This window comes from Cotesia glomerata, linkage group LG5 (genome assembly GCF_020080835.1).
Source record: "Cotesia glomerata isolate CgM1 linkage group LG5, MPM_Cglom_v2.3, whole genome shotgun sequence".
Lineage (NCBI taxonomy): Eukaryota > Metazoa > Arthropoda > Insecta > Hymenoptera > Braconidae > Cotesia > Cotesia glomerata.
In genome coordinates, this window is record NC_058162.1 from 8,920,279 (window position 1) to 8,945,214 (window position 24,936).

Here is a 24,936-nt window from a genome sequence, read left to right on the forward strand (position 1 = left end):
ATATTTTATTTATAAGAACATTTGTTAACTAAAACTTTTATTATTAGAAAAACTTTAGCATTAGAAAATAATTTTAGGCCGTTTATGGTCATAAGCCTATTTTCTTTTCTTTAAGCTATTGAATATTCTTTTAAATAGTTTTCTCTTTAGAATTTGCTGTACCTCATTTAAAGCTAAACTTTTCAGTCTAAAATTTTAAATACTATCGTAAATTTAGGGATTGAGTATCCTTGAGTTTATTTTTTATTATTTTTTTATTGCATCTGACGACGAATATTTTTTCTAATCTGTGAGAAAATTTTTCTGTCAACCATGTGCATAACAGCTGTTCTCTAACTTACTCTCTCTACCTTCAAATTATTTCTTTACGCCTACAATTTTCAACTACCAATAATTTTGCACAAATAACGTCACCACACCTATCGACCCTTTCCTCATTCCCTCAAACTGTAACCTCTGACTGTATCACTTCAAACAAAATTCTTCAGTCAGTCATCTACTCACAAGACAATTGCATCTATCTATCCATCGACTATATATTGACAATCTATCTATCCATCGACTATCTATCGACAATCTATATATCTATCGACAACTTATCAATTTTCTATTAATCAGTAATTAATTTAAACATATCAAAAAGTATGTAATTTTACATTATTAAGAAGTATTTATCAATAAATCGTTAACAGTAAAAATTACTTTTGTGTGTTTAAAATCAACAATTTAATTCAAATATCCTCGCTCCAGTAAATTGTAGCTAGGAAATAAACAGACAAGTTCAAAATATTTTCTACCAGGGTGACGTTATTTGATTACATGCATGAGCCACGCAATTGCCTGATAGTTGTGAATAAGCAGAACTCGATTATTTTGATTGATATATTCTTTGTATGCTCATTTATTATATCAACACATTAAAGAAAAACTTCGGAAAACGGTTGACCCTAAAGATCATCTCTGCAACTTCCCGCTAATTTCATACTTAAGCGCTCAAAATTGCACTTATTATGTTTTTGAGCTCTTGGAACTCAAAAACCTGATAACAGTTTAGTAAAACACTATTCTTAAAATTTTCAAACTGCAATTACTTTTGAATGAATAAACCGATTTTCATGTGGTTGGCATTCGACGCAGTTTTTCAAATCCTATGATTTAATTTGATTTACAAATTGATCAGACTGAAAATTTTGGATAAATTTAAAAAATTCACTTTTTCCGAATTTTTTGGAGAACTATAAATCACAAACCACTCAACCGATTTTAACGTTCTTGGAGAAGATCGACTTGATTTTTTGAGCTCGTATAGTTATATAATCACTTAAAAAACGATACGAAAAGAAATGTCGGAGTTATGTTAAAAAAAGACATGTTCCCAAATTTTTCGTCAACGATATCTCTCGAACTAATCAACCGATTTTGACCAGCCTGGCGGCGATCGACGTGATTTTTTAAAGTTAAGAACTGATGAGTTTTTGGGATTAATCGATAAAGCCATTAAGAAGTTATTCCAAAAAAACGATTTTTTAAAAATTTTGTTTTTGAAATTTCTCAAAATTTAGCGAACCAAATTGATTCAAATTTTCAGAATATTTAATGGCAATGGAACTCTTTAGAACGCCGCTCATTTCGATCGAATCGGATAAGCAGTTCAAAAGTTATGACAGGTTTACATACACACACACACACACATATACATACGCCACCGTAAAAATAGTCAGGGAAGATCTCTAGAACCTCAAAATATCGAGACCTGATGAAAACTCGATTTTCGCAAAACGGGCTAAAAAACCAATAACTCCGAATTAAAAAAAATTTTTAATTTCTTAGCGGGAAGTTAAAAATCGAATTGACACAAGAGAAAAATTCTTTAACTGAAGAAAATCATTTTGAAGATCTTCATTGTCTTGATTGAAATAGAGAAGTTCTGTGACCTAAAAATTTTTCTTAGTTTAAATAAATTTAATTCAATTCAAGAATTTTTTCACTTGATTCAAGATGATCAAGCTCTTTGAAAATAATTTTAGTTTTAGAATTTCTCTCTTGAATCAAGTTAATTTTTTTATCAATGCATTGTTATTTTTAACTTCCCGCTAAGAAAATTGAAAATTAAAAAAAATCGGGAAGTTATGGTTTTTACCCCGTTTTTCGAAAATCGAGTTTTCATCAGATCTCGACGTTTTGAGGTCCGAGGAAGCTTCCCTGACTATTCTCGCGATGGTGTCCGTGCGGCTGTATGTGTGTGTGTGTGTGTGTGTGTGTAAACCTCTTATAACTTTTGAACGGCTCGGCCGATCGGATCGAAATAGGTGGCGATCCAAAGAGTATCACTGCCATTAAATTTGGTAAAAATTTGAATCGATTTGGTTCGCTAGATTTTGAGAAATCTCAAAAATAAAATTTTCAAAAAATCGTTTTCTTGGAATAACTTCTAAACGGCTTTACCGATCAATTCCAAAAACTAATCAGCTCTTAATCTTAAAAAACCACATCGATTGCCACCAGTCCCATCAAAATCGGTTGATTCGTTCGAGAGTTATCGAAAACGAAAAATTTCGAAAAAAGTGTTTTTTTCACATAACTTCAAGATTTCTTTTTGGATCATTTTTGACACAATGGAATAATTATTAGAGCTCAAAAAATCACGTCGATCGCCACTAAGAACGTGAAAATTGGTTGATTGGTTCGTGAGTTATCGTTGTCGAAAAAATTCGGAAAAAGTGAATTTTTCAAATTTCTCTAAAATTTTCGGTTCGATCAGTTTGTGTTGAAAAGTATATCATAATTTCTGAAGTGCGTGGAATACTGCCAACCGCGTGAAAATCGATTCATTCATTTAGAAATTATTGCACTTTGAAAATTCAAAAAATACTGTTTTATTAAACATCTATCAGCCTTTTGAGCTCGAAGAGCTCAAAAGCATACAAAAGCTATTTCTTTGAGATTCTTTATGAAGCTTAAAAAACTGCGTCGAATACCACTAACCTCGTGAAAATCGGTTTATTCATTCAAAACATTGCGATTTGAAAATTCAAAAAATAGTGTTTTATCAAACTACTATCAAACTTTTGAGCTCGAAGAGCTCAAAAGCATACGAAAGCTATTTTTTTGAGCTCGAAGAGCTCAAAATAACACACAAATTGTATTTTTAATCTCGAAGAGCTCAGAAACGTCATAAGTGCAATTTCAAGCGTTTAAGTATGGAATTGGCGGGAAGTTGCAGGGATGGCCTTTAGGGTCAACCGTTTTCCGGATTTTTTTTTTTTGTAAATTCGTCAATTGAATTTCGAATTTCAAGATAAGCCCTGCGAGCTTAATCAAAGTACAGGCTTATGATTGGAATAAATATTCAGATATTACGGAGTTTACTTCTCTGAAAAGACGAGATGTTTTTAAAGTAATAAATCATCCGCTTACTGAGAACAAAAGAAGACTTAATTTCGCGACTGTCATTCTTAAAACTCCACTTGATTTAGATCCGATCGAGTTGCCGAATTCGAACGATATTTATCAAGATGATTATGTTATTTTTTACTTTAAAGGGGATTTCAAAAAGTGCAAATTTATCATGCTCAAAATTTATTAAATATCTATGAATGAATTTTTTCGAAAATTGACATTAACAAAAAAACTTTTAGGTGGCCTAAGCTTCAACCAATTTCGGACCGGAATAGTTTCAGATAAATTTTGTCGTGACTCACATTTAAATTTATCCGGGAAAAATATGTTTTGCGCTGCAAGAGACATTCAGTTCGCTTACGGAGTAACAAGCAATTTTAAAATATTTAAAAATTCAATTAATTTCCACTGAATAATTTATAAAATTAATTACAGGGCAGTCTGCCCAGTCCATTGCTGTGTAGCCGAAAGAACGGTCACTACCTAAAAGGACTTTTAATTGGGTGACGGAAATACGTCAACCTTTTTCAACACTACTGATTTGTCAAGTTGGATGTCATCGAAAAGTCGATCAGCTAATTTAGATGTTAATAAAAATTGTAATTTTTCAATAAAAATTCATAAGAAAAATAAAACGGGTTTTTACTTATAAATTGAAAATAAACTTTATCTCAGAATCTCGAGGTTTGTTTTATTTGAAATAGGTTGTTACGTACGTATCTTTCCTCGGGGAATAGTAACCCAATTCGGATTTAATGCTAAGATGGATATATATGTTAACAGAAATAAAAATATCTAATACATTATTCACAGAATTCTTTCCAAGAATTTTTCAATAATCTCAATGATAAGCATGTTTTACGTTTGTTGGTTTGATACTTGTTTCATTTGTTTACAATTTTTTTTGTTTTATTTATTATTTATTGTTTACTAGCGAAGAAAAAAAAATTTTATTTAAGAAAGATAATCTTGAACCATTAAATCATTTAGAAAAATAAAGCGTTGGCTTTACTTCAATAACTTACTCTCTTGATTTTTGAATTCTTGGAGTAAATTCTTTGTATCTACGGTCTATAACTACTGCGACTCATAATCTAAGAATATGTTATCTTCAGTTGATAAAATAAAATTTTTTGAACTAACAACAAATTCTCGTGGACTGAAAAAAGTTTAATTATTTTTTGCGGAAACAAAGATATTTTTAGCCGAGGTTGAATTATTGTCATAATTATTGTATGAATATTTGATTACTTATTACTAAGCGATAAATTATCATACTGATTGAATGTGTAATGTTATATATATGTATGTATATTAATAATAATGAATTTAAATATGATGAGCAAATAATACCATTTGATTGTATACTTGTTTGTTTTGCAGTTGTATGCGGAGTTGGCGCAGATGTGGCTTATCATCGACACATCATGGGTTATTACGTTACGTGAGGATAATTCAACATGCACTTGTAAATCGATTCAAGCACTATCCACGTCCAGTTTGTCAAATATATTAACCGGAAAATAAATAAAATAATACATGACTTTTCAGTAAAAATGATGTTTTTAAAAAGAAACGAATTATTTTTTTTTTAATAAATTTATGATAATTCTCATTGAATAAAAGTAGTATTTTGTTTTTGAATTGATAATTGTTTAATTCTAAGGTTATCCGATTTTTTTTTCATTTAAAAAATCGAAAAACTAATATTGTGAAACATTTTCTTTAAGTTGTTCTATTTTAAGACAGATTTTAAATAATAATCATGAAAATTTGTAAAAATAAATTTATCAATCAGTTCAAAGCTCTTAATGTTAGTAAAAATTTTATGTCGATCAAAAATCGTTAATTAAATTTGCCCATATAAGTCTTGCTAATTCTATAATTTTTTTCGTATTTTTTTGTGTAAAATTAAACAATCCATAAAATAGAAAATGAAAAAAAATGTGAATTTTGAGTTTTTCTTTTTGCCAGTTAAATTTTTTAAAGATTATCTTTTTTAAAAAGTTCGAATTTTATTAGGAATTTTATTTTTTCATGAATATAAAGAAATAAAATATGTAATTCAAAAAAAATTTTAAATATCATTTTTACAGATTGAAGTATTGTGAAAAAGTGAAACTTAACAATCACTCAAAATTTTTCTTGAAAACATTTAATCAATAATTTAATTATTAACGGTGATAAATATAACTGGATCGAATTTCCAACAACCATTATATTTTAAATTATTAAAATCTATTATCTATTACCGTTATTATTATTGTATTATACAAAGTTTAAACTTGTAGATATATATCATGCTTACATAAGAACGTAATAAGATTACCAGATTTTTTATCGTGCACTGTAATCGCCTTACTAGATTTGTCTTACATATCGTGGGTTATTTATTTTCAGAGTGGCGTCTGCTATGATTTTCTTCCTCGAGATTACCTGGGCTATCACGCTCTTCGTACAGATATGTTTTAGGTACGTGCATTGCATGTCACATTATCTTGGAATGCTCAAAAATTTTATGACCCTTAAGAAGATGAAGTATAATTCTTTCCATGAATATTTATATCTTCAAAAATTTATAATTCGAGAATTTCATTAGTATTGTTAAAAAAATTTGGAAAGTTTAAAAGTGCACGACTCATAATGCTCATTTAATTTTTAATAAAAAATATATTATGCCACTAATTAATAGAGTAAAGATCATTTTATTTGATCTTTGAAGAGGACGGAAACAATTTTTCGATTGCAAAGCGTTCTTTAATGCTTCGCATCATGAGTCGCGCAGTAAGAATCTGAAAAATCTTATGCGTAGGTAGTGATGAAAATAAGAAAATGTAATGATAACAAAACAAATAATAATTATGATAATTAAATTTTCAGAAATGATGAAGCTTACTGCTCACGTTGCTGGTCGTACGTTTTGAAAATGACAAAAGGCTGGAGACGAGCATTGTTTTACCTTCCGCTGTCGAGTATTTTGGCATGGAAACCGCACAACTTGTGGCTCTCTTTTGTAGCCGGTAAGAGTAACCAAAGACTGAAAATGAAAAGCTCAGTCGTTGTTTATTCGTATCCTGTTTTATTTCATCTTCTCCTTCATCCTTTAGCTACCACTACAGGTAGCTACTTCACATACATACTTCTAGAGGGTTTCCTCTACTACTATACCCCGACTTTTAGCTCTACACCCGGTAGTTCTTAATCTTCACCCACACATTCATTTCCCACTTTATGAGATTTAGTGCTGAGATAGACGTTTAATAATAAAATAGAACTCCTATTTAAATCAAAATTAACTACATTAACCTCACCAACTTAAGAAAATATAAATATTGTTAATATTTTTAATTTCCGGCTTTTATGTTTAAGCATACCTAAAATAACTTACTGGAGGTTATATTAAAAATTTTATTTATTTTTATCGTCTTGTTTTTAAAATTATTCATTTTCAGCTGGGCTCTTAGCTGCTCTATCGTTACTGCACATCATCTCGAGCTTACTGAGCCAGCGAATCCTTAATCGGCCAAATAATGATTCAATGGGAGAGAGACTTTTGAACGCACGGCCTGAAATTTACGATCGATTTGAAGAAGTCTTGGTAAGTTTATTGTTTATTGTCATTTTTACCTTCAAAATTTTTTGAACACTGATAAATAAATCAACTTTATTAAAATCGAAAAAAAAAAAAAAAAAACAGTTTTGTTTCAATAATTTATTCTCTTGGTTCCCAAATTCATAGATTAAGACCTTTGTACCTCCGATCGATAACAAATGCGACTAAATCTAAAATTTGTGTTGTTTTCTGTCGATACAATCGAATTGGTTGCGCTTTATTGGAGTAAAATTCGATAGAATTATTCTCTTCATCCGAAAGTTATAGTTTATTAATTCAAGATTCAATTTCTATTATAAATTAAGGGGTTAGGGGTAGTCAGAGACATCAACTAATGAGAATTTTCAATAATTTTTTTTTTGCCAGTAAATCATTTTATTTTATAAAAGTAATATTATGGCATTATTACAAAATGTTTCGACTTGACCTCACGAAAATTTGAAAAAAAAAAAAAAAAAAAAAACTAATAATTTTAAAAGTTATGGCCGTTAGTGTTGATCCAGTTCTAACAGAAGTTTCTAGTGGTGGCCATCACAAATCCTTGGAGATTCATCTAAAATCAATCGGACAAAAAACATTAGTTTTATTAATAGATAATCTAGTGCCTGATCAAAGCTTTTTTTTTAAATTAACAAAATGGCAGCCTCAGGAAATTTTTCTCCAGATTTTCGGGAAAAAACCAACAGAATTGTTTATAAAAAATCAAAATAAAAAAAAATCTTTCGATCAGGCACTAGTTTTTTATGTTTTCCAAAAGCTGTATAAATTTCATTAAATTTTACTGAGTGGTTTTCGAGTTACAGTGGTCACCAGTTTTAAAAACATATTTTTGAGAAAAACGCATTTAAAGTTTTACACTCGATTAATGTAAAATTATACGAATTATTTAATTACTTACACAAGTCATTTATTTCTGGGCCATATAATAGTTCAGCAATTGTAGAAGCTTCTAAAATATCGATTTGCTGTTGCCTACGTAGCATTCTACCTTCTCAAGTGTTATCGTTAGCACTCTTATCTGCCACTTTCACATGGGCAGCATCCGTTTTTTCGGCATACCGATGAGAATTAGGTCCACAATTAAGTCCCAGTGTATTCGTTATGATCAATAATGAATTTGTACCTTCATTGAACGTACCTTCATTCACGATATAACAGGAAGAAACACATTCATTTCCACAATTATCACATGCAACTACAATTTCAAATCTCAGCCCACATGTAGTTGCTGTTTGGAATTTAACATTTCCATCACATTTTTTACACTTAACAAGAGTATAAATTGCAGTGAATACCGTAATGAAATTTATTATTCGAAATTCAGTACTGCTATTTTCGGGTACATTTTTTCAATTTTTTAGAAGATGTACTCTGAACACTTTCATCACGTTCCGCTGTTTTCGGATTGAATACATTTTTTCTTTTCACTGAACGCGACTTACGAATATTTTGAGAACTCCGAAGTTCAATTGAAACTTGTCTAGAATCACGTCCCATGAAAAATTACTTAAAAAATAATTTATTTCAACACACAACTATCGATTGCTCAGTGCAATTACCGCAGACATACTGACGCCAAACAAATAATTTTCAGCACTTCTACTACCTAAAAATTGTAAATATATATAAAAGAGTATTTATAGATTCAGGTATTACATCAAAGTTGTAATTCATTCATGACAATAGAACATAAGAAACCAGTTGCTTGTAGCTGCTGCTAGCTATTTGCTCTCAAGCGTTCTGGAGTGCCTGAGAGCCCTTTGTTAATTGTCGAATAACTCGAAAAGTATTTATCGGATTCATTTCAAATTTTTAGAGAATATTTTTAAGATATTATACTTAAAAAAAATGCAAAAAATAAATCGATTTTTTGAAAATTCTGACTACTCCTAACCCCTCAATGTTTGAAGAAGGTAACTTCATTAAATTAAATGATTTTTGATTTTCAATGCACAAAATGTTGATGTAATACTGAAAATAGACTTAAAATTCTCTTCAAAAATTAGTGTGAAGCATCACAATTTTGCATCAAACTTCCTCTCAGTTTCGTTGTGATAATTTAATGTTGGAAAAAAGTAATTTAAAAAGTATGTTGTTTTTAGTTAGTCAAAAAAATATAAAATTTTCAAATTTCGCAAAATGAAAAGTTTGCACTAGCCGGGAATCGAACCCGGATCGCCCGCGTGGCAGGCGAGCATTCTACCATTGAACCACCAGTGCTGTTGAAATCGGAGAACAGCTTTGTTTCTGTAGAATGCCCGATCGTCGTTTACTATAATCAATACTTATAATTTCTATAACTGTATAGAAAAACCTTCATTCACAGTAAAATTTAAAAAACGTCATTCAGCCTGAACCGCGATGGAAAGTAGAGTTGTCAGAAATAGACTATTTTCATTTTTTAGGTAGATTTTATTAGAAATCTAACTATTGCATTAGTCCTCATGGTGGAATTTTCACCTGATTTTGCTATCATAAATCATAATTAGTCAAGCAAGTTCTAAAAATACCATTGGTTAAAAAATATATATATATATATATATATATATATTATGACCCAAATTTTATTTTTTGTATTTGAGTATTTTAGTTTAATTTAGTTAATTACTTAAAAATTAATAGAAACAATTATTGTTATTAGTGCGGCGATTATTATTTAATTATTGTATTTATTTAGTTAATAATTTTATATTATTGTTACCGAAGGTATGATTAAATTAAGAAATTAAGCGTGTGAGAAATTATTACGAAGCCGAACGAATTAATTGTAAAAGAAATTAAAAGACTGGGAAAATTATTCTAAGTTCCGAACAAGATTTAGTATGGGAAAGCGATGAATGGATATAAAATGAAAGAAATGACGATTATTATTTTGTAAGAAATAATTTAGGTAAGCGAAAATTTTATAAGTCCCGAGGACAATTTAGTATGGAAAAATCAACGAATGGATATATAATGAAGGAAATTGCGATTAAAATAATAAAGAATTGTGAATTTGACGAGACGAATGGATAGAAAATGAAGGAAATTGCGATTAAAATAATAAATAATTATTTTTGAATGCTAGTTCGAGAACACCGGACAGGTGTCTAAAACGATTCTTCCTTTTCGTTACAAGAGAGTTAGGCAAAAAATGATAAACGCCAAAATTTGGCTCGATAAAGCAAGCAGTTCTTTCTCGGGAGAATTACTCGGGCGAATACTCTTCACCAAGTAATTCCAGAGGATGATACTCTACCTGGAGTCTGACCAAGGCCCAGGTAAGTATCATGAACCGACCGGATGAAAGTGCTTCTCCCCGTGCCGAAGCCTTCAGCAGAGGTACGGTAGGTGATCATAAGCCGTGTAGGTGGGGGCGAAGAGGACACTCTCCATTCGCTCTCGGGGTAGAGGTTTAGGCCCAGGGGTGACGGCTAGTCTCCTGGGGAAGCGGGGAAACAGCTCTTGACAGTTAGCTCGCGATTTTGAACCGCGAGTATGTGTGAAAAGAGTGTTCTAATATATTGTTTATATTGTTTAATTTGTTTATATTGTTTATATCGTTTATTAACATGATCAGGCCAATAAAGAGGTTTTTCTTTTTTTTCTTTGATTTATTTAAAATGAAGTGTTTTGTTAATTATTTTGTTATTGATAATGTAATCCCCGTTTATGACCCTGGACTCCGGCGAGCAAATTTCGAGCCGGGGAAAAATAAATTATTTATTTTTATAGTTTTTGGAAAACGTGGACGTTACAATATATATATATATATATACTAGACGACCCGGTGAACTTCGTATCACCTACATATATTTGTGAAAAGTATAGTCAAAATTTAATACAAAATTCTTATTTACATTCAATGCAACATAGTTATACACTTAATCAATTTAAAGCTTTTTGATGGACTACATTTTTTATCTTTTTCTGCGGTGCGTAAATATATAAATATCATGGTTTTCCGATTCACGAACACAGGACGTATAATTTCCCATGCACGAAACAGGGAAACTCCGATTTGATTCCGCAAATTTTCAACGACTGGCCTGGCGATTTATTTATGATCGTCAGTGCGGTTTGAACGTGAGATAGCTCGTCCCACATCTCATTAACTGGCATGACCTTAGTCAGGTCGTCTTCTCCTTGGTATTTTGAAACAACAATAAAAAAGTTCTTACGCGCTGACAAACTGATAATAGATTTTATTAATCGGCTTGAAATTAATAATCAAGTGTTTGAAAAATGCATTCATTTTCAACCGTTACATTTCCGCAATGATAAAATCAATTAATTAGTTATGTGATTAGCAAAAATAACATGTATAAAGTTCTTAGTCCGATGACTGAATAACTACATGTCATGTTAAGTTTTGAAAACCTTACAATGACTTTTTCCCCCCTGTCAAAGAGATGATTGTTGTAAGGAAGTTTTTATTAAATGTTATTGAAGTTTAATAGATATGTCCTTAATTTCATGTCTCAAAAAGTCCTAGTTTATGTACAAAAATATTTTTTACATTCTACTCACCACTCTGACACAACCTACATATCAATTGAATTATCACGAAATTCGTTTTTGGTTGAAATCTAATCATTGACTAAGAAAAATATTTAAATCGGTTGACCTTGAAGGCCATCCCTGTAATTTCCTGTATCTCTTGAGATTCTTTAAATTTTATATCTGTAGGAACTGTATTTGAAGAATATGAATTTTTTGACAATTATCACTTCCGCACTCCTTTGCGGGGAAAGAATTTCGTAAGATCCTATTCGAGATGATTTCTACATTGTAAATAAAAGATTCCAACAAAACTTTGAGTCCATAAAAACTATCGATTGGAAATGAGAAATTTTCATAGCTAACGCCCCCGCAATCCCTTTTGAGATTAGAATTTGATAAAATCTACTCTTAGCTGAACTTAACATCATACACGAAGATTCCTATTAAATTTGGAGTCTGTAGAAGTTACAGTTTGAAAACAAAAACTTAACATTCTAACACCCACCCCCGTAATCCTTATTGGGGGTGGGTTGTAAAATCCGCTCGTAGATCATTTCCGCATCACATATGGAAGACTCCACCTAAATTTTCCATCTGTAGGATCTACAATTTGATTTAAATGCACCCCCGCAACCCCCTGTGGAGCGAGCTATCGTAAAATTAGTTCATAGATTATTTCTATATCTCTTACAAAAGATTCCTACCAAATTTGGGAACTATAGGAGCTATAGTTCAAAACGGGAATAATTCATTGTTAACGCCCCCGCAATCCCCTTTGAGGGTAGATTTTTTAAAAATTTTTTTACATACAAACCTTCTCCTTACAATTCTGAAGATAACGAAAAAAAATTTAGCTCAATCGGTCCAGCCGTTCGCAAGTGATGCGTGGACATACATGCGACATTTTATTTTTATTCATATAGATATATATATTGGGGTGGTGCAAAAAAACCGACTTTTTTTTTAAGTCTCGAGTGAATAAATGATAGTTTTTGATGTTTTAAGAGCTCTATTTAAAGGACAGCTTAAAAAAAATTTTAAGATGTCGCTCCAAATTTATTTAAATTTAAAAAATCGTCAAAAATCGAATTTTTTTTTTTTTAATATTTTTTCTCGTTACCGTATAATTTTATAGACTAAAAAAAAATGTTTCTGAAAATTTCAGTTCAAAATTTGAATTTTGAAAGGTCGCTCATAATTTTTTTCAATTTATTAGTGCATTAGTTTAGATTTTTTCGAGCGACCTTTTACTTTTCAAATTAAAATTCCATGCATTTTTTTTTTTTTTTTATTTAGTACAATAATCGATAAAAATACATCACGAGATGAACTAAAAAGCAAGCACAACATTGAAAATATAATTTTTTTTTAATTTAATAATTTTATTTAATCAACCGCCAGACGTGGGTTCGAATCCAAAGCTGGTCTTAGAAACCAGCTTAGTTGAGATTTGACCTTGCCGCGTAGGTTAAGATTTTTTCAAACCAAAAAGACCCCAACGTACCACTCCCAACACTTAAAGTCGGCGATATGACTAATTGAAGAAAAAAAAAAAATTATGAGCGACCTTTCAAAATTTTAATTTTGAACTGAAACTTTCAGAAACTTATTTTTTTGTCTATAAAATTATAACGTAACGAGAAAAAAAATAAAAAAAAAAAAAATTCGATTTTCGACGGTTTTTGAAATTTTAAAAAATTTGGAGTGACCTCTTAAAAATTTTTTTTTAAGCTGTCCTTTGGTGAGGGCTCTTAAAACATCAAAAACTAACATTTTTTCACTCGAGACTCAAAAAAAAAAAATAGTCGGTTTTTTTGCGCCACCCTAATATATATATATTTAAAAAAAAATTTTTTTTTTCCAAATAAGCTCAAAAGTTTCTTTTGGGTGTAAAAAAATTTTTGTGAAAAGATGAGCCCTTGATATTAATATTAAGATTATCCTCATCGCATTTTTTTAATTCCCATAAGAATAACATGGGAAAAATTTTTTTGGCTTCTTCTGATTTTTGTACCGTTTAAACGACTGATTGACTCATAATTCGCTGTTCTTATCTTTGTAGAGAATTGAACGCTCTACAAAAAGGGTCTGATAAAATTTTTTGATATGTCCACGCGTTCAAAAGTTATTCAAGATCTAAGTTCAATTTTTCAAAAATTTGATCGAATTTTATAAATTACACCGAAATTGTTAGTTTCAGTGTAATTGGACTTCTGATAAATGTTGACCAATGATTTTTTTTCATTTAATCAAATAAATATGATGCTTTTCAGAAATTTTTTCGCAATAAAACAAATAATAAACAATTTTATTCTATTATTATGTTCACTTTCATTTTATTAATAAGTTTTGCTCAGAAAATTGCTTATTTATTTATATTAAATATTTATCATTGAAGTGATTTTTTATTACAATTCGGAAAACGTTGTCGATGGCCACGAAAAACCTGTAATAAATACTGCAACTGTTCTTCATCTTTAATTAGGCAGCAGTTATATTTTTTAATTAGTGCAATACCCCGTTCAGCAACGTCGTTCGTTACTTTTAACGTTTTGAAAAATTCCAGACAAATTTTGAAGCTGTCATCATTGAACCATGTAGAAATATCTTCTTCTATGAAATCAGAGGGTAAATCAAATTTTTTAAATAGCTCCAATGAGTTTTTTGAAACAACGTCGCTCAAATCGTTATCTAATAACGATTTTAAATTTAGCTCCAGGACGCTTGAAAGTGTACATATCGGTTGAACAACTATTACGAAAAACTAAAGTTAATAACAAAAGCTCTCGGTAATCATCTCGAGGATGAGACATCTAAAAAACCAAATTAATAAACATAAGTTGGAAGGATTAGTTTTGATTTTATTGAGGAAATATAATGAACAATTTTTACCTGTAAGCAATCATTAATGAAATTAATAATTTTCATCTTATCTTTAGTTAAAGCGCTTACCACAGTTTCATTCTCTATTCCACTTTTATATTTAGTTTCATCAATGTTATCCCATCCTTTTTTGAAACGAAAAAAAATCGGCACGTTAAGACCAGATGCAGTGTTTCAAAAAACTTCAAGAACTCCTCGTAAAATAATTTCCAATACATGGCGATAAGGAAGGCACACCAATTTGGACACAAAAAGGAAGCTTCAAAATTTGTCTTGAATTTTTCAAAACTTTAAAGGTTAACGAACAACGTTGCTGAACGGGGTATTGCACTAATTAAAAAATAGAACTGCTGCCTAACTAACAATGATGAACAGTTGCAGTATTTATTCCAGGTTGTTTGTGGCCATCGACAACGTTTTCCGAATTGTAATAAAAAATCACTTCAATGATAAATATTTAATAAAAATAAATAAGCAATTTTTTGAGCAAAACTCATTAATAAACTGAAAGTGAACATAATAATATGAGAAAATTGTTAATTTTTTGGTTTATTGCGAAAAAATTCCTTAAAAGCATCACATTCATTTGATTGAATACAAAAAAATCATTGGTCAACATTTATCAGAAGTCCAATTTATGTTTGACAAAGAATTTGATCCTTATTTTGACACTGAAACCAACATTTTCGGTGTAATTTATATAATTAAATCAAATTTTTGAAAAATTGAACTTAGATCTTGAATAACTTTTGAACGCGTGGACAAATCAAAAAATTTTATCAAACCTTTTTTGTAGAGCGTTCAATTCTCTACAAAGATAAGTACAGCGAATTATAAGTCAATCAGTCGTTTAAACGGTACAAAAATCAGAAGAAGCCAAAAAAATTTTTTCCATGTTATTCTTATGGGAATTAAAAAAATGCGATGAGGACAATCTTAATATTAATATTAAGGGCTCATCTTTTCACAGAAATTTTTTTACACCCAAAAGAAACTTTTGAGCTTGTTTGAAAAAAAAATAAATTTTGTTTTTTCTTGGATTACCCATATATATATATATATATATATATATATATATATATATGTAATATAACCGACCTTGTCATCAGGATCTTGATGAAACTTGGTACACAAATTCTTTGGGTAATTACCTTGAACGAGTTCGCAGATGAGCAAAATCGGTCAATTAGTTTAGAAATGGCGGCTATTTAAGATTTTCAAAATAGTGATAATTACGTTTTCGGTCGCTTCATCAATGTATAACTTTTGATTGAAAAGAGATAGCTAATATTTGAAAAATTTATGTGATAGCTCATCAAATTGCCTTTAATTTGACGTATATAACATTGACTTTTTGTCAATTTTTAGCTATTTTATTCATAATCTACCGGTCCGAATCGGTCCAAATTGTATTAAAAATCTAAGTTTGACGAAGCCCTTTCGATTGGCGCCAACCACGATCAAATCGGTCAAGCCGTTAAAAAGTTATAAGAAATTTACGCACGCACACTCACACACACACACACACACACACACGAAGATTTCAAAAACTTAGTAAGCGCGATTTTGAGCGCTTAGGTATGGAATTAGCGGGAAGTTTCAGGGATGGCCTTTAGAATCAACCGTTTTCTCACTTTTTTTCAAAGTAGCAACATAAAAGGATTTTTAACAAGTATGAAATAGTTTACTTTAAGCGTTTTCTTTATGTTAATCTACTTATATTATTGAATAAATGCAATATGGTTGTAATAATGGCATTTAAAGATCACAAAATTGCTTGACTTTGACGAGTTGGGAGTAACTACCTTACGCCCTTCACGCTATGAGGTGAGCAAAATATTGGAAAATTTTCCATTTATTTCTCCTTTCAAACACTCAAAAAAAGTAATCTTCTCAAATTAGATTACTTAATTAATTTAAAGTCCTTTATCTAAAGAATAAATTACGACAATCGCTGGAAAAAAATTGGCAAATAAAAAAAAATTTTTTATTCATTAAAACTATTCAAGGATCGCTAAAAATAATGTCAACTATCACAAGTTAGTAATACACGTTTATGAAGATTAAAAAAGCTTTTGAAGATTTCAAGCTTTAGCGGTCATTTTAATTTTTTTAGGTAATCAGAACGATGTACAAGAAACTAACGAGTTTAATAATTCAATGAAAATTATCCATTAAATTTCAAGATACTCAACCGCGATGTTGCTGTTAAATATTAACCAACTCATTTTGTATATTTATACATAATTGTCTTAAATATTTGTGGATAATACCAGACATGATTCTGAAAGTAGCCAGCTGGCGTTTTTTTTTTCTAAGGATATTATTACAAACAATGGTTGAATTTTTAAAATTTTCTCTAGTTTATTTGCTCAAAAATTCAAACAGAAAAATCGGACAATATGTCGACTATTTTCAGTATCATGCTTTTAACGTCCAATTGTTATTGGTCAGATAAAAATATCAAATGACAATAATTATTGATTTTTATGTAATAATAGGTAACAGAAGTATTGGACGATGGAGTGGGAGGACCAACTGGAAGATTAGGTGACAGCGATGGAGAAATATGACATGAAAGACAGCCCTCTTGGGCCAGTGAAACTGACGAGGACAGCGAGCCTGAACAAAAGACTTGTCAAATTGCCACATTGTCCTAGTTACATTTATCACATTAATTAAAAATTTAAATGTATATATAAATGAGATATGTTCATTAGAGTGGATTGGAAGATTTTTTTATGAACTCGAGGTACAACCTTCTTATAAAAGAAAAAAAATTTTTACTATTTGTTGATTAAGGACACTTTCAATTTTCTAAAGTGTTGAATATTTTCATAATTTTCTTTAATAGTTAAATTTTAAATTATAATACATAAATTAAATTGGATAATATTTTGGAAATGGTAAAAATACAATTTTTGATTTTTCAATCAACTCTCATGTTTATATTAAATACCGACACATAATTGTCGAAAAAGAATACGAATGAGAGTGAAGTGGTGTAAAATTGTCAATTGCAATTTTAATGAACTAAGTTCATTTGAAAACAAAAAAAAATATATATGTATATGATATAAATTTTTATAATAAATAAAAGAGGAGTAAGTAATGAGATTTCTTCTTAGTGAAGCTATAAAATTGTTTATTGTAACAATTTTTGTACGCATACTTAAATATTCATGTAAAGTCGCTATCAAATTTTAATTACTATTATAATAATTGTATTTATTATTAATATTATTAGTATTATATATTTTATATATTAAATTATTTAAAATGAATTTAATTGTAATTAATAAATGTAAAAGTAGTTAATAAAGAAAGTATCTTAAGATATGACTCGAGTTTAAGAACAGATTTGGTAATTAGATTACAACTACTTAAGGTTTTAATGTTTAATTGGACCTATTTTATATTGATGGTTAGCCTATAAGACTAAAATAACTTAATTAAGTAATTATCAAGTATTAGCGAGTAACAATAAACATATATTTAACTATATACGTCGGAGTGTTTTATTCATGTATGTACTTAAAGTCGCTATTGCCAGTTTGTTTAATTATTTGTTATTTAGTTTCTATGGTACTGAAGTCTAGATATATATAATAATTATTAATTGAGCATTTTCAAGTAGTTCGTTTTTAGTTTTTATCATAGTTATAAGAGTAAAGAGTTTTAATTACGATAATTCGGAAAACAGGAGAGCTGCAGATTTTATTTTTTTTTATTCAAAAAATTTATAAATTTTGATTTTAGGAATTTGTTGTAAAATATTTTTAAAATTAAAAAAATTTTTAAAATTTAAAATTGTTAAAGAAAAAATCGACATTAACTTGTTTTTGGCACAATTCAAAAAAATTGATATTTGTTGTTAAAGAACTGAATTTTCTAAATTTTAAGAATCACTCATAAAAATAATTTTATTAAAATACTAAAAGACCGAATTACAGAAAAATATGTTTTAGTAACAAATAAATTTACATATGATAATAAATAGATTAGTTATTTTGACAAAGTGAGCCAAGTTGTAACAACAAATTATCCTGTTTAGTGTTACAACTAAATTATTTCGTTATCATTAGTTAGCTGATTTCGTTAAAATAACAAAGTTTATTTATTGCCTTAAAAAAATAAATTTGTTTTCGTTACAATTAGTTATTTTAAGAAAATTATTTAGCTTATTTAACAACAAAATTCGTTAGGCCAACTAACTAAATAATGTTACTGAAAGAAAATAATTTTTGTTAAACCAAGAAAAATATTTGTTATCTCCTTGCAATAATTTAGTTAGTTCAACAAACCGATTTGTGAATTCAGCTCAACTGTGTTGTTGATTTAACTTAAAAGTTCTGCTACAATAACAAAACTGTTTTGTTGATATAACATATAAATTAAATTAGTTATTACAACCTATGTTCTATTATCATAACATATGATTTTTTATCCCTATGCTAACATAATAATTTGTTAACACAACTTGTCTTGTGATATTCTAACAAAAAATGTTCTTTAATATTTAATAACAACTGAACTTGTTCAACAATTCACGATTCCAAAAACAACTATCTAGGCAAGTAAATAACGCAGCATCTCCCTTGAACGTTTAAACCCTAACTAAAAAAATTCGACTTCAGTTAAGAGTTAAAAGCGTATTAAAGCCATCGTTTAATATTGTCTCACATTTCACTTTTAGTGATATTATTATATTATAATTATCTATAATTTTTCATCATCAGAACATAGATTGATTAATGAATTGGTAATTGCAAAAACTTAATCGGAAGCACTGAGATCATTCATTTCGACATCAAGAGACATCGGATTTTTGGGCCAGCTGCTCAATTTATCTAGAAACTCAATGAACAACGGATTACCACCCAATCTCTCAACCTCATCCCTCGCTTTTTTGTCCAGGTCCTCGAGAACTGTTCTCGTGTAGGCGAACGAGCCGAACTTTTCCAGCAAAGTCACGCAGTACTTCTTTACTTCAATGTCCGTTGTTCTTTTTCTTAGTATATCTTTGATTTGTCATTAAGGAATACATAATTTTTTTTCACCAACAAACCACTAAATCATCAATCATGTTGGTTCAAAAAGGATACTTAGTACTTGTCGGTCTTCTGGGTATGTTTGGATAGCATGGATAATTGGAAAACTAAATTTGCCTTCTGATAAATCTTCACAAAAACTTTTGTTATCCGAGTACTAAAATAAATTTCATTGATTAGTTCATTAATTTATTAAATCAAACTATCTTTAATCAATATTGTAATAAAGTTACTTCTCGCATTGATAGGTTGCAGTAATCATCTCTTATTTGAAAATAGAGACCTAGGATTCCCGTCAGCATTGAAAAATCTTCCTTGCATTCGGAAAATAATTGCATTAGGCGTATAGCTAGGTTAAATAATCCTCCAGTTTCTGTCGATTAAAAAAAAGTTACAAAATTATTATTAAAAATTAATTAAGAAAATAAGTTTAAGCCAACTGATAACTTGTGACATGATATTAGATACATTTGAAACTTATAATAGCAATCAAGCTGGACATTAGATTGATAAAAAATATTATCTAGACAAGGATTGTTTGGCTTCAGAGTTTAATTTATTTCTTTCTCAACAAAATAATATTAATATCGGCTTTCATTATTTAATAAAAATTACTGTAATCTGAATCAATTCTTCACATGAAAAAATATATTTTAGATAGATCAAGAATATATGTTTATGTCAAGAAAATTTTCATAATTAAAGTATTTTTTTAACTTCCCGCTAAGAAAATTGGGAAGTTATTGTTTTCACCTCGTTTTGCAAAAATCGAGTTTTCATCAGATCTCGACGTTTGAAGGTCATAGGAAGCTTCCCTGACTACTCTCGCGAGGTTGTCACTGTGTCTGTATATGTGTGTGTGTGTGTGTGTGTGTGTGTGTGTGTGTGTGTGTGTGTGTGTGTGTGTGTGTGTGTGTGTGTGTGTGTGTGTGTGTGTGTGTGTGTGTGTGTGTTAACATAAGTATGTAAACCTCTTATAACTTTTGAACGGATCATCCGATTCGATCGAAATAAGCGGCGTTCTGAAGAATTCTTTTGCCCCTATAATTTTGATACTAATTTACAGAATTTAAGTCGATTCATTTTGAGAAATCTCAAAAATAAAATTTCCAGAAATTCGTTTTTTTGAAATATCTTTTAAACGGCTAAACCGATCAATTCCAAAAACTAATCAGCTCTTAAACTCAAAAAACCACGTCGATTGCCACCAGCCCGGTCAAAATCGGTTGATTTATTCGTGAGATATCGTTGTCGAAAAAAATTGGAAAAAATGTTTTTTTCAGAATTTCTATGAAAGTTTCAGTCTGACCAGTTTACGTTTAAAGATTTTTTAAAGGACTCAAAAAACTGCGTTGAATGCCGTAAACCGCGAGAAAATCGGTTAATTCATTCAAAAGTTATTGCGGTTTGAAAATTCAAAAAATAGTATTCTATAAAACTTCCATTAGCCTTTTGAGCTCAAAAGAGCTCAAAAGCACAGAACAGCGATTTATTTTAGCTTGGAGAGCTCAAAATTACACACAAATTATATTTTTGAGCTCGAAGAACTTAAAAAATAAGTGAATTGTTGAGCACTTAGGTATGGAGGTAGCAGGAAGTTGCAGAGATGGCCTTTAGGGTCAACCGTTTTCCTAATTTTTTTTTTTGTTTTTTTCTAGTGAAAATGAAAAACGTAAAAATTTTTTAAAAACTTACTTCTCATAGTCATGTGGCGATACTCAGCCTCTGTTGGACAAATATAATTATCCCGCCAGTAAATTTCAATTCCTTGTCCTCGATGAAGCTCTAATAGTTGTTCCGTGTAAACTTTTGTTGCCTGAGGGTAATTATTATTGTATACACACAACTACACTAAACGTTGGTAACATCTTTTTTTTTTTTTATATTTTTCGTAATTTACGGAGATATATATCCGTTACCCACGAAGATATTAATCATCAGTCATGTATTCATCACGTACCTCCGGATGATCCAGAGCAAGCACTCGCTCAAGGGCTATGAAGATTGCATAATTAGCGGCGTTAATTGTACTTGGGACACCGAAAATTGAATGGGCTACCGGGATTCCGCGGCGTAAAATCGAGTTGTCTTGTATGTCATCTAAGCTGCAAGTTAAAGCTATTATTATTGTCTTAATTAGTTAAATTATTGTGCTTAGTCTATTACTTACGGACCCAGAGAATTTAAAAAATAGATGTAGGGTTAATTAGTGCCAGTGAAATTTTTTTTTTAATTGTATTAATGAGTAATGTTAATTTTGATTCAGGAAGTTCATTGAGTTTTACTTACAGAAGACTTGAGTTGTGGAGAATTTGCACAATATCTCCCACGGCTTGCAATTTTTCCGCTGGAATTTTTAACCAGCAATTCATGGCATGTGCTAATTTTGCTCGGATTTGTTTCCCAGGAACTTGGAGAATATAAGTGAATGGTTGTAATAGTTTCTGTATTTTATTAAAATTTTTTTATTAAGTATTAAAGAATTTACGAAATTTTTATTGAAAGTTTGAGTAAAAAAAAAAAAAACAAAAAATTTAATAATAAAAAAAATAATTAAACATGAATGGAAAATTTAATGATTTAAACAATTTGAAGAAAACATAATTTTAAGAATTTGAAAAAAAAAAACCAAAAAATTTTTTTCTAATTTATAAAATTGCTAAATGTTTTCTAAATTAAAAAAAATTCTCCAAAGTTTATTTAATATTTAATTTTTAATAAACATGAAAAATATGTAAATTGTTTATTGTTGATAACATACATTTTTTTTGATAAAAAAATATTTTCAAACGATAAAAAAACAAAAAATACAAAAATAAAGAAGAATTATCTTATTTTAAAAGCTGAAAATTAATAATAAATAAAAACTCCAAGAAATCAATAACAAATGAAATGACTTCAGGTGAAATGTGAAACAATATAATGATATATTTATGACGTACATAGGAGATAAAATTCTATAATGAAAGATAGATGAATAAGATAAAATGAATATTTATTAAATTGGTTTAAAAAAATCTTATTAATTACTAACCTCATCTTGGTCTTTGTCTCCACTTTTGGAGTAGGGTATTGAATTTATTTCAGAGCTCATTTTTAGATTTCTGAATAATTTTTGTACTTTAAAATAATTAATACTTGTGATTTTTAATCAACGATGTGTAGATTGTTTTATTTTTAATAATCCGGCAAATTGAACTTGGCAGTTCGAAGTGACAATTGAAAATGACACGAGACACTACTGTTATAATAAATGTACGTACATATAAGGGATAAGTGTGCATGTGAGATGTATGTGGTGCAGGTAAATATAAGAGATTTGAAGAAAAATATACGCAGTGCGCAAGTGAAATATCCAGATAGAGACATCTGGCGGCTGGGAGAAAAAAAAACCAAGTCATTTTGCAACTGTTGATAGAGAAGAACTGATTTTGTTTTTAATGATTGCGATTTCCCAAATGATTATTAATTAACTATTAGATATTCTTACAGAAAATTTTCTTGATATAAAAATTCGTTTTCTATTTTTTAAAATTTTTATTTTGTCGATCAAGATTCTTAATATTGATATTTTTGGCAAAAAAAAAAAGAATTATCATTAATTTAATAATTGACGATTGTAAGCACTGTTATGAATATTTTTTACAATCCCGGGAAAAAATGAATTTGCCTAATCATATATATTTATATATGATTATATATTGAATATATCGAATTATATATGATTGTATCTAAATTTTTATATAAAATATATATAATCATATATAGACTAATATATTGTATGTATATTTTATATAAGTCTAATATATATGATCAGATCTGAGTTATTTAGGTCTATAGATGATTATATATAATCTATATATAATTAGATCTGATTAGACCTGAGTTATCTAGGACTATATATGATTATATATAAATCTATATATGTATGATTATATCTGATCAGATCTAATTGATATAGGACCATGTATAGAATTAAACGTAAAGCTATGTACATAACTATATCTAATCAAAAGTAGATTATAAATTTACATTTATTAATATATAATAATATTTAATTAGATGCAGCATTTTTTAATGATGATATATAATAAATATTTTGTTAAGTGAATTTGTTTACGAATTTGCCTAATCATATATATTTATATATGATTATATATTGAATATATAGAATTATATATGATTGTATCTAAATTTTTATATAAAATATATATAATCATATAGACTAATATATTGTATGTATATTTTATATAAGTCTATATATGATCAGATCTGAGTTATTTAGGTCTATATATGATTATATATAATCTATATATAATTAGATCTGATTAGACCTGAGTTATCTAGGGCTATATATGATTATATATAAATCTATATATGTATGATTATATCTGATCAGATCTAATTGATATAGGACCATGTATAGAATTAAACGTAAAGCTATGTACATAACTATATCTAATCAAATGTAGATTATAAATTTACATTTATTAATATATAATAATATATAATTAGATGCAGCATTTTTTAATGATGATATATAATAAATATTTTGTTAAGTGAATTTGTTTCACTTGCAATGTCATATGATATTAAGATTGCTTATAAACAAAAATCATCTTTATAAATTATTTTCATTAATTATATTACATTATAATAACGTTTATTGTAACATACCGGATTCTATTACAGCTCATAATTATCTTTTAAATTTTTAAATATTAAAAACGTTAATTTATTTAGTGATTTGAATTATTATCATGTGTTACAGTTATGTATTCCAGCTGTCGGGTTATAAAAAATGTCAAAAGAAAATTGCTATTTTTGCTTTTGATTTAAAATAAATATTTGTTAACTGTTAACAAATATTTATTAACATTTAATGAATCGTATTTAATAAATAATTTATTAACTGGTAATAAATATATATTAAATCCCATGATGTCAAAAAATCACTTATTAACAGTTAATAAAGCTCATTGAATATAAACAAATCATTCTATTAATATCAGTGTAACTATACAGAAATCATATATAATTATATATGAATCATATATAATTATATATTAATCATATCTAATTATATATGAATCATATCTAATTATATATGAATCATATATATGTCGGTAAGTCAGGAATAATTGTTGGAGTATCAGAATTATCGTGTACGTTCATTTTTGTTATTACAATCAAATTAATATGCGGAGTTACAATATGTCAATTAATAAAAATGAGTAAAATAGATTCGTATAGCAGGAATAAACACAATCATTAATTATCACTTATCACTAACACAACAATACACAAAATACGATACGATGTTAAATTGCTTTGCAATACACTCAGACTTAGGAGGATAACGAATTCGTGATCACCAGGACGTCTGTACGATCTCGATTCCAGAATAAGACTGTCTTCTCAAAGATTCTCAAAAAATATGACAACTGCATATTTCCTTTTCCCTTGGTAATTTATGATACCCCTATCGTCCTGTGACCACGACTACGT

The 24,936-nt window shown here is 28.8% G+C and overlaps 2 protein-coding genes and 1 non-coding gene across 3 annotated transcripts in view; 1 reads left to right on the forward strand and 2 right to left on the reverse strand.

The window, feature by feature from the left end:
* LOC123265147 overlaps positions 1-17,422 on the forward strand; it is an 86,932-nt gene extending 69,510 nt beyond the window's left edge. The window contains exons 2-6 of the mRNA XM_044728802.1: positions 4,783-4,843; positions 5,800-5,871; positions 6,280-6,419; positions 6,852-6,997; positions 16,879-17,422. Of these exons, the coding sequence (XP_044584737.1) occupies positions 4,783-4,843; positions 5,800-5,871; positions 6,280-6,419; positions 6,852-6,997; positions 16,879-16,950 (491 nt within the window). The 3' untranslated portion in view covers positions 16,951-17,422. The remainder of the gene's footprint in view (positions 1-4,782; positions 4,844-5,799; positions 5,872-6,279; positions 6,420-6,851; positions 6,998-16,878) is intronic.
* Positions 9,162-9,232, reverse strand: Trnag-gcc. Its single transcript has one exon. It is a non-coding gene; the product is annotated as a tRNA-Gly (tRNA).
* Positions 17,423-19,014: 1,592 nt separating the features above from the next.
* Positions 19,015-22,730, reverse strand: LOC123265134 (geranylgeranyl pyrophosphate synthase). Its single transcript, XM_044728783.1, has 7 exons — positions 22,463-22,730; positions 21,718-21,872; positions 21,389-21,533; positions 21,124-21,244; positions 19,662-19,801; positions 19,483-19,585; positions 19,015-19,398 (listed from the first exon to the last, which is right to left on the reverse strand). Exons 1-7 carry the CDS (start codon positions 22,520-22,522, stop codon positions 19,154-19,156), a joined length of 969 nt encoding a protein of 322 aa, XP_044584718.1. The 5' UTR covers positions 22,523-22,730; the 3' UTR covers positions 19,015-19,153.
* Positions 22,731-24,936: the final 2,206 nt, after the last annotated feature.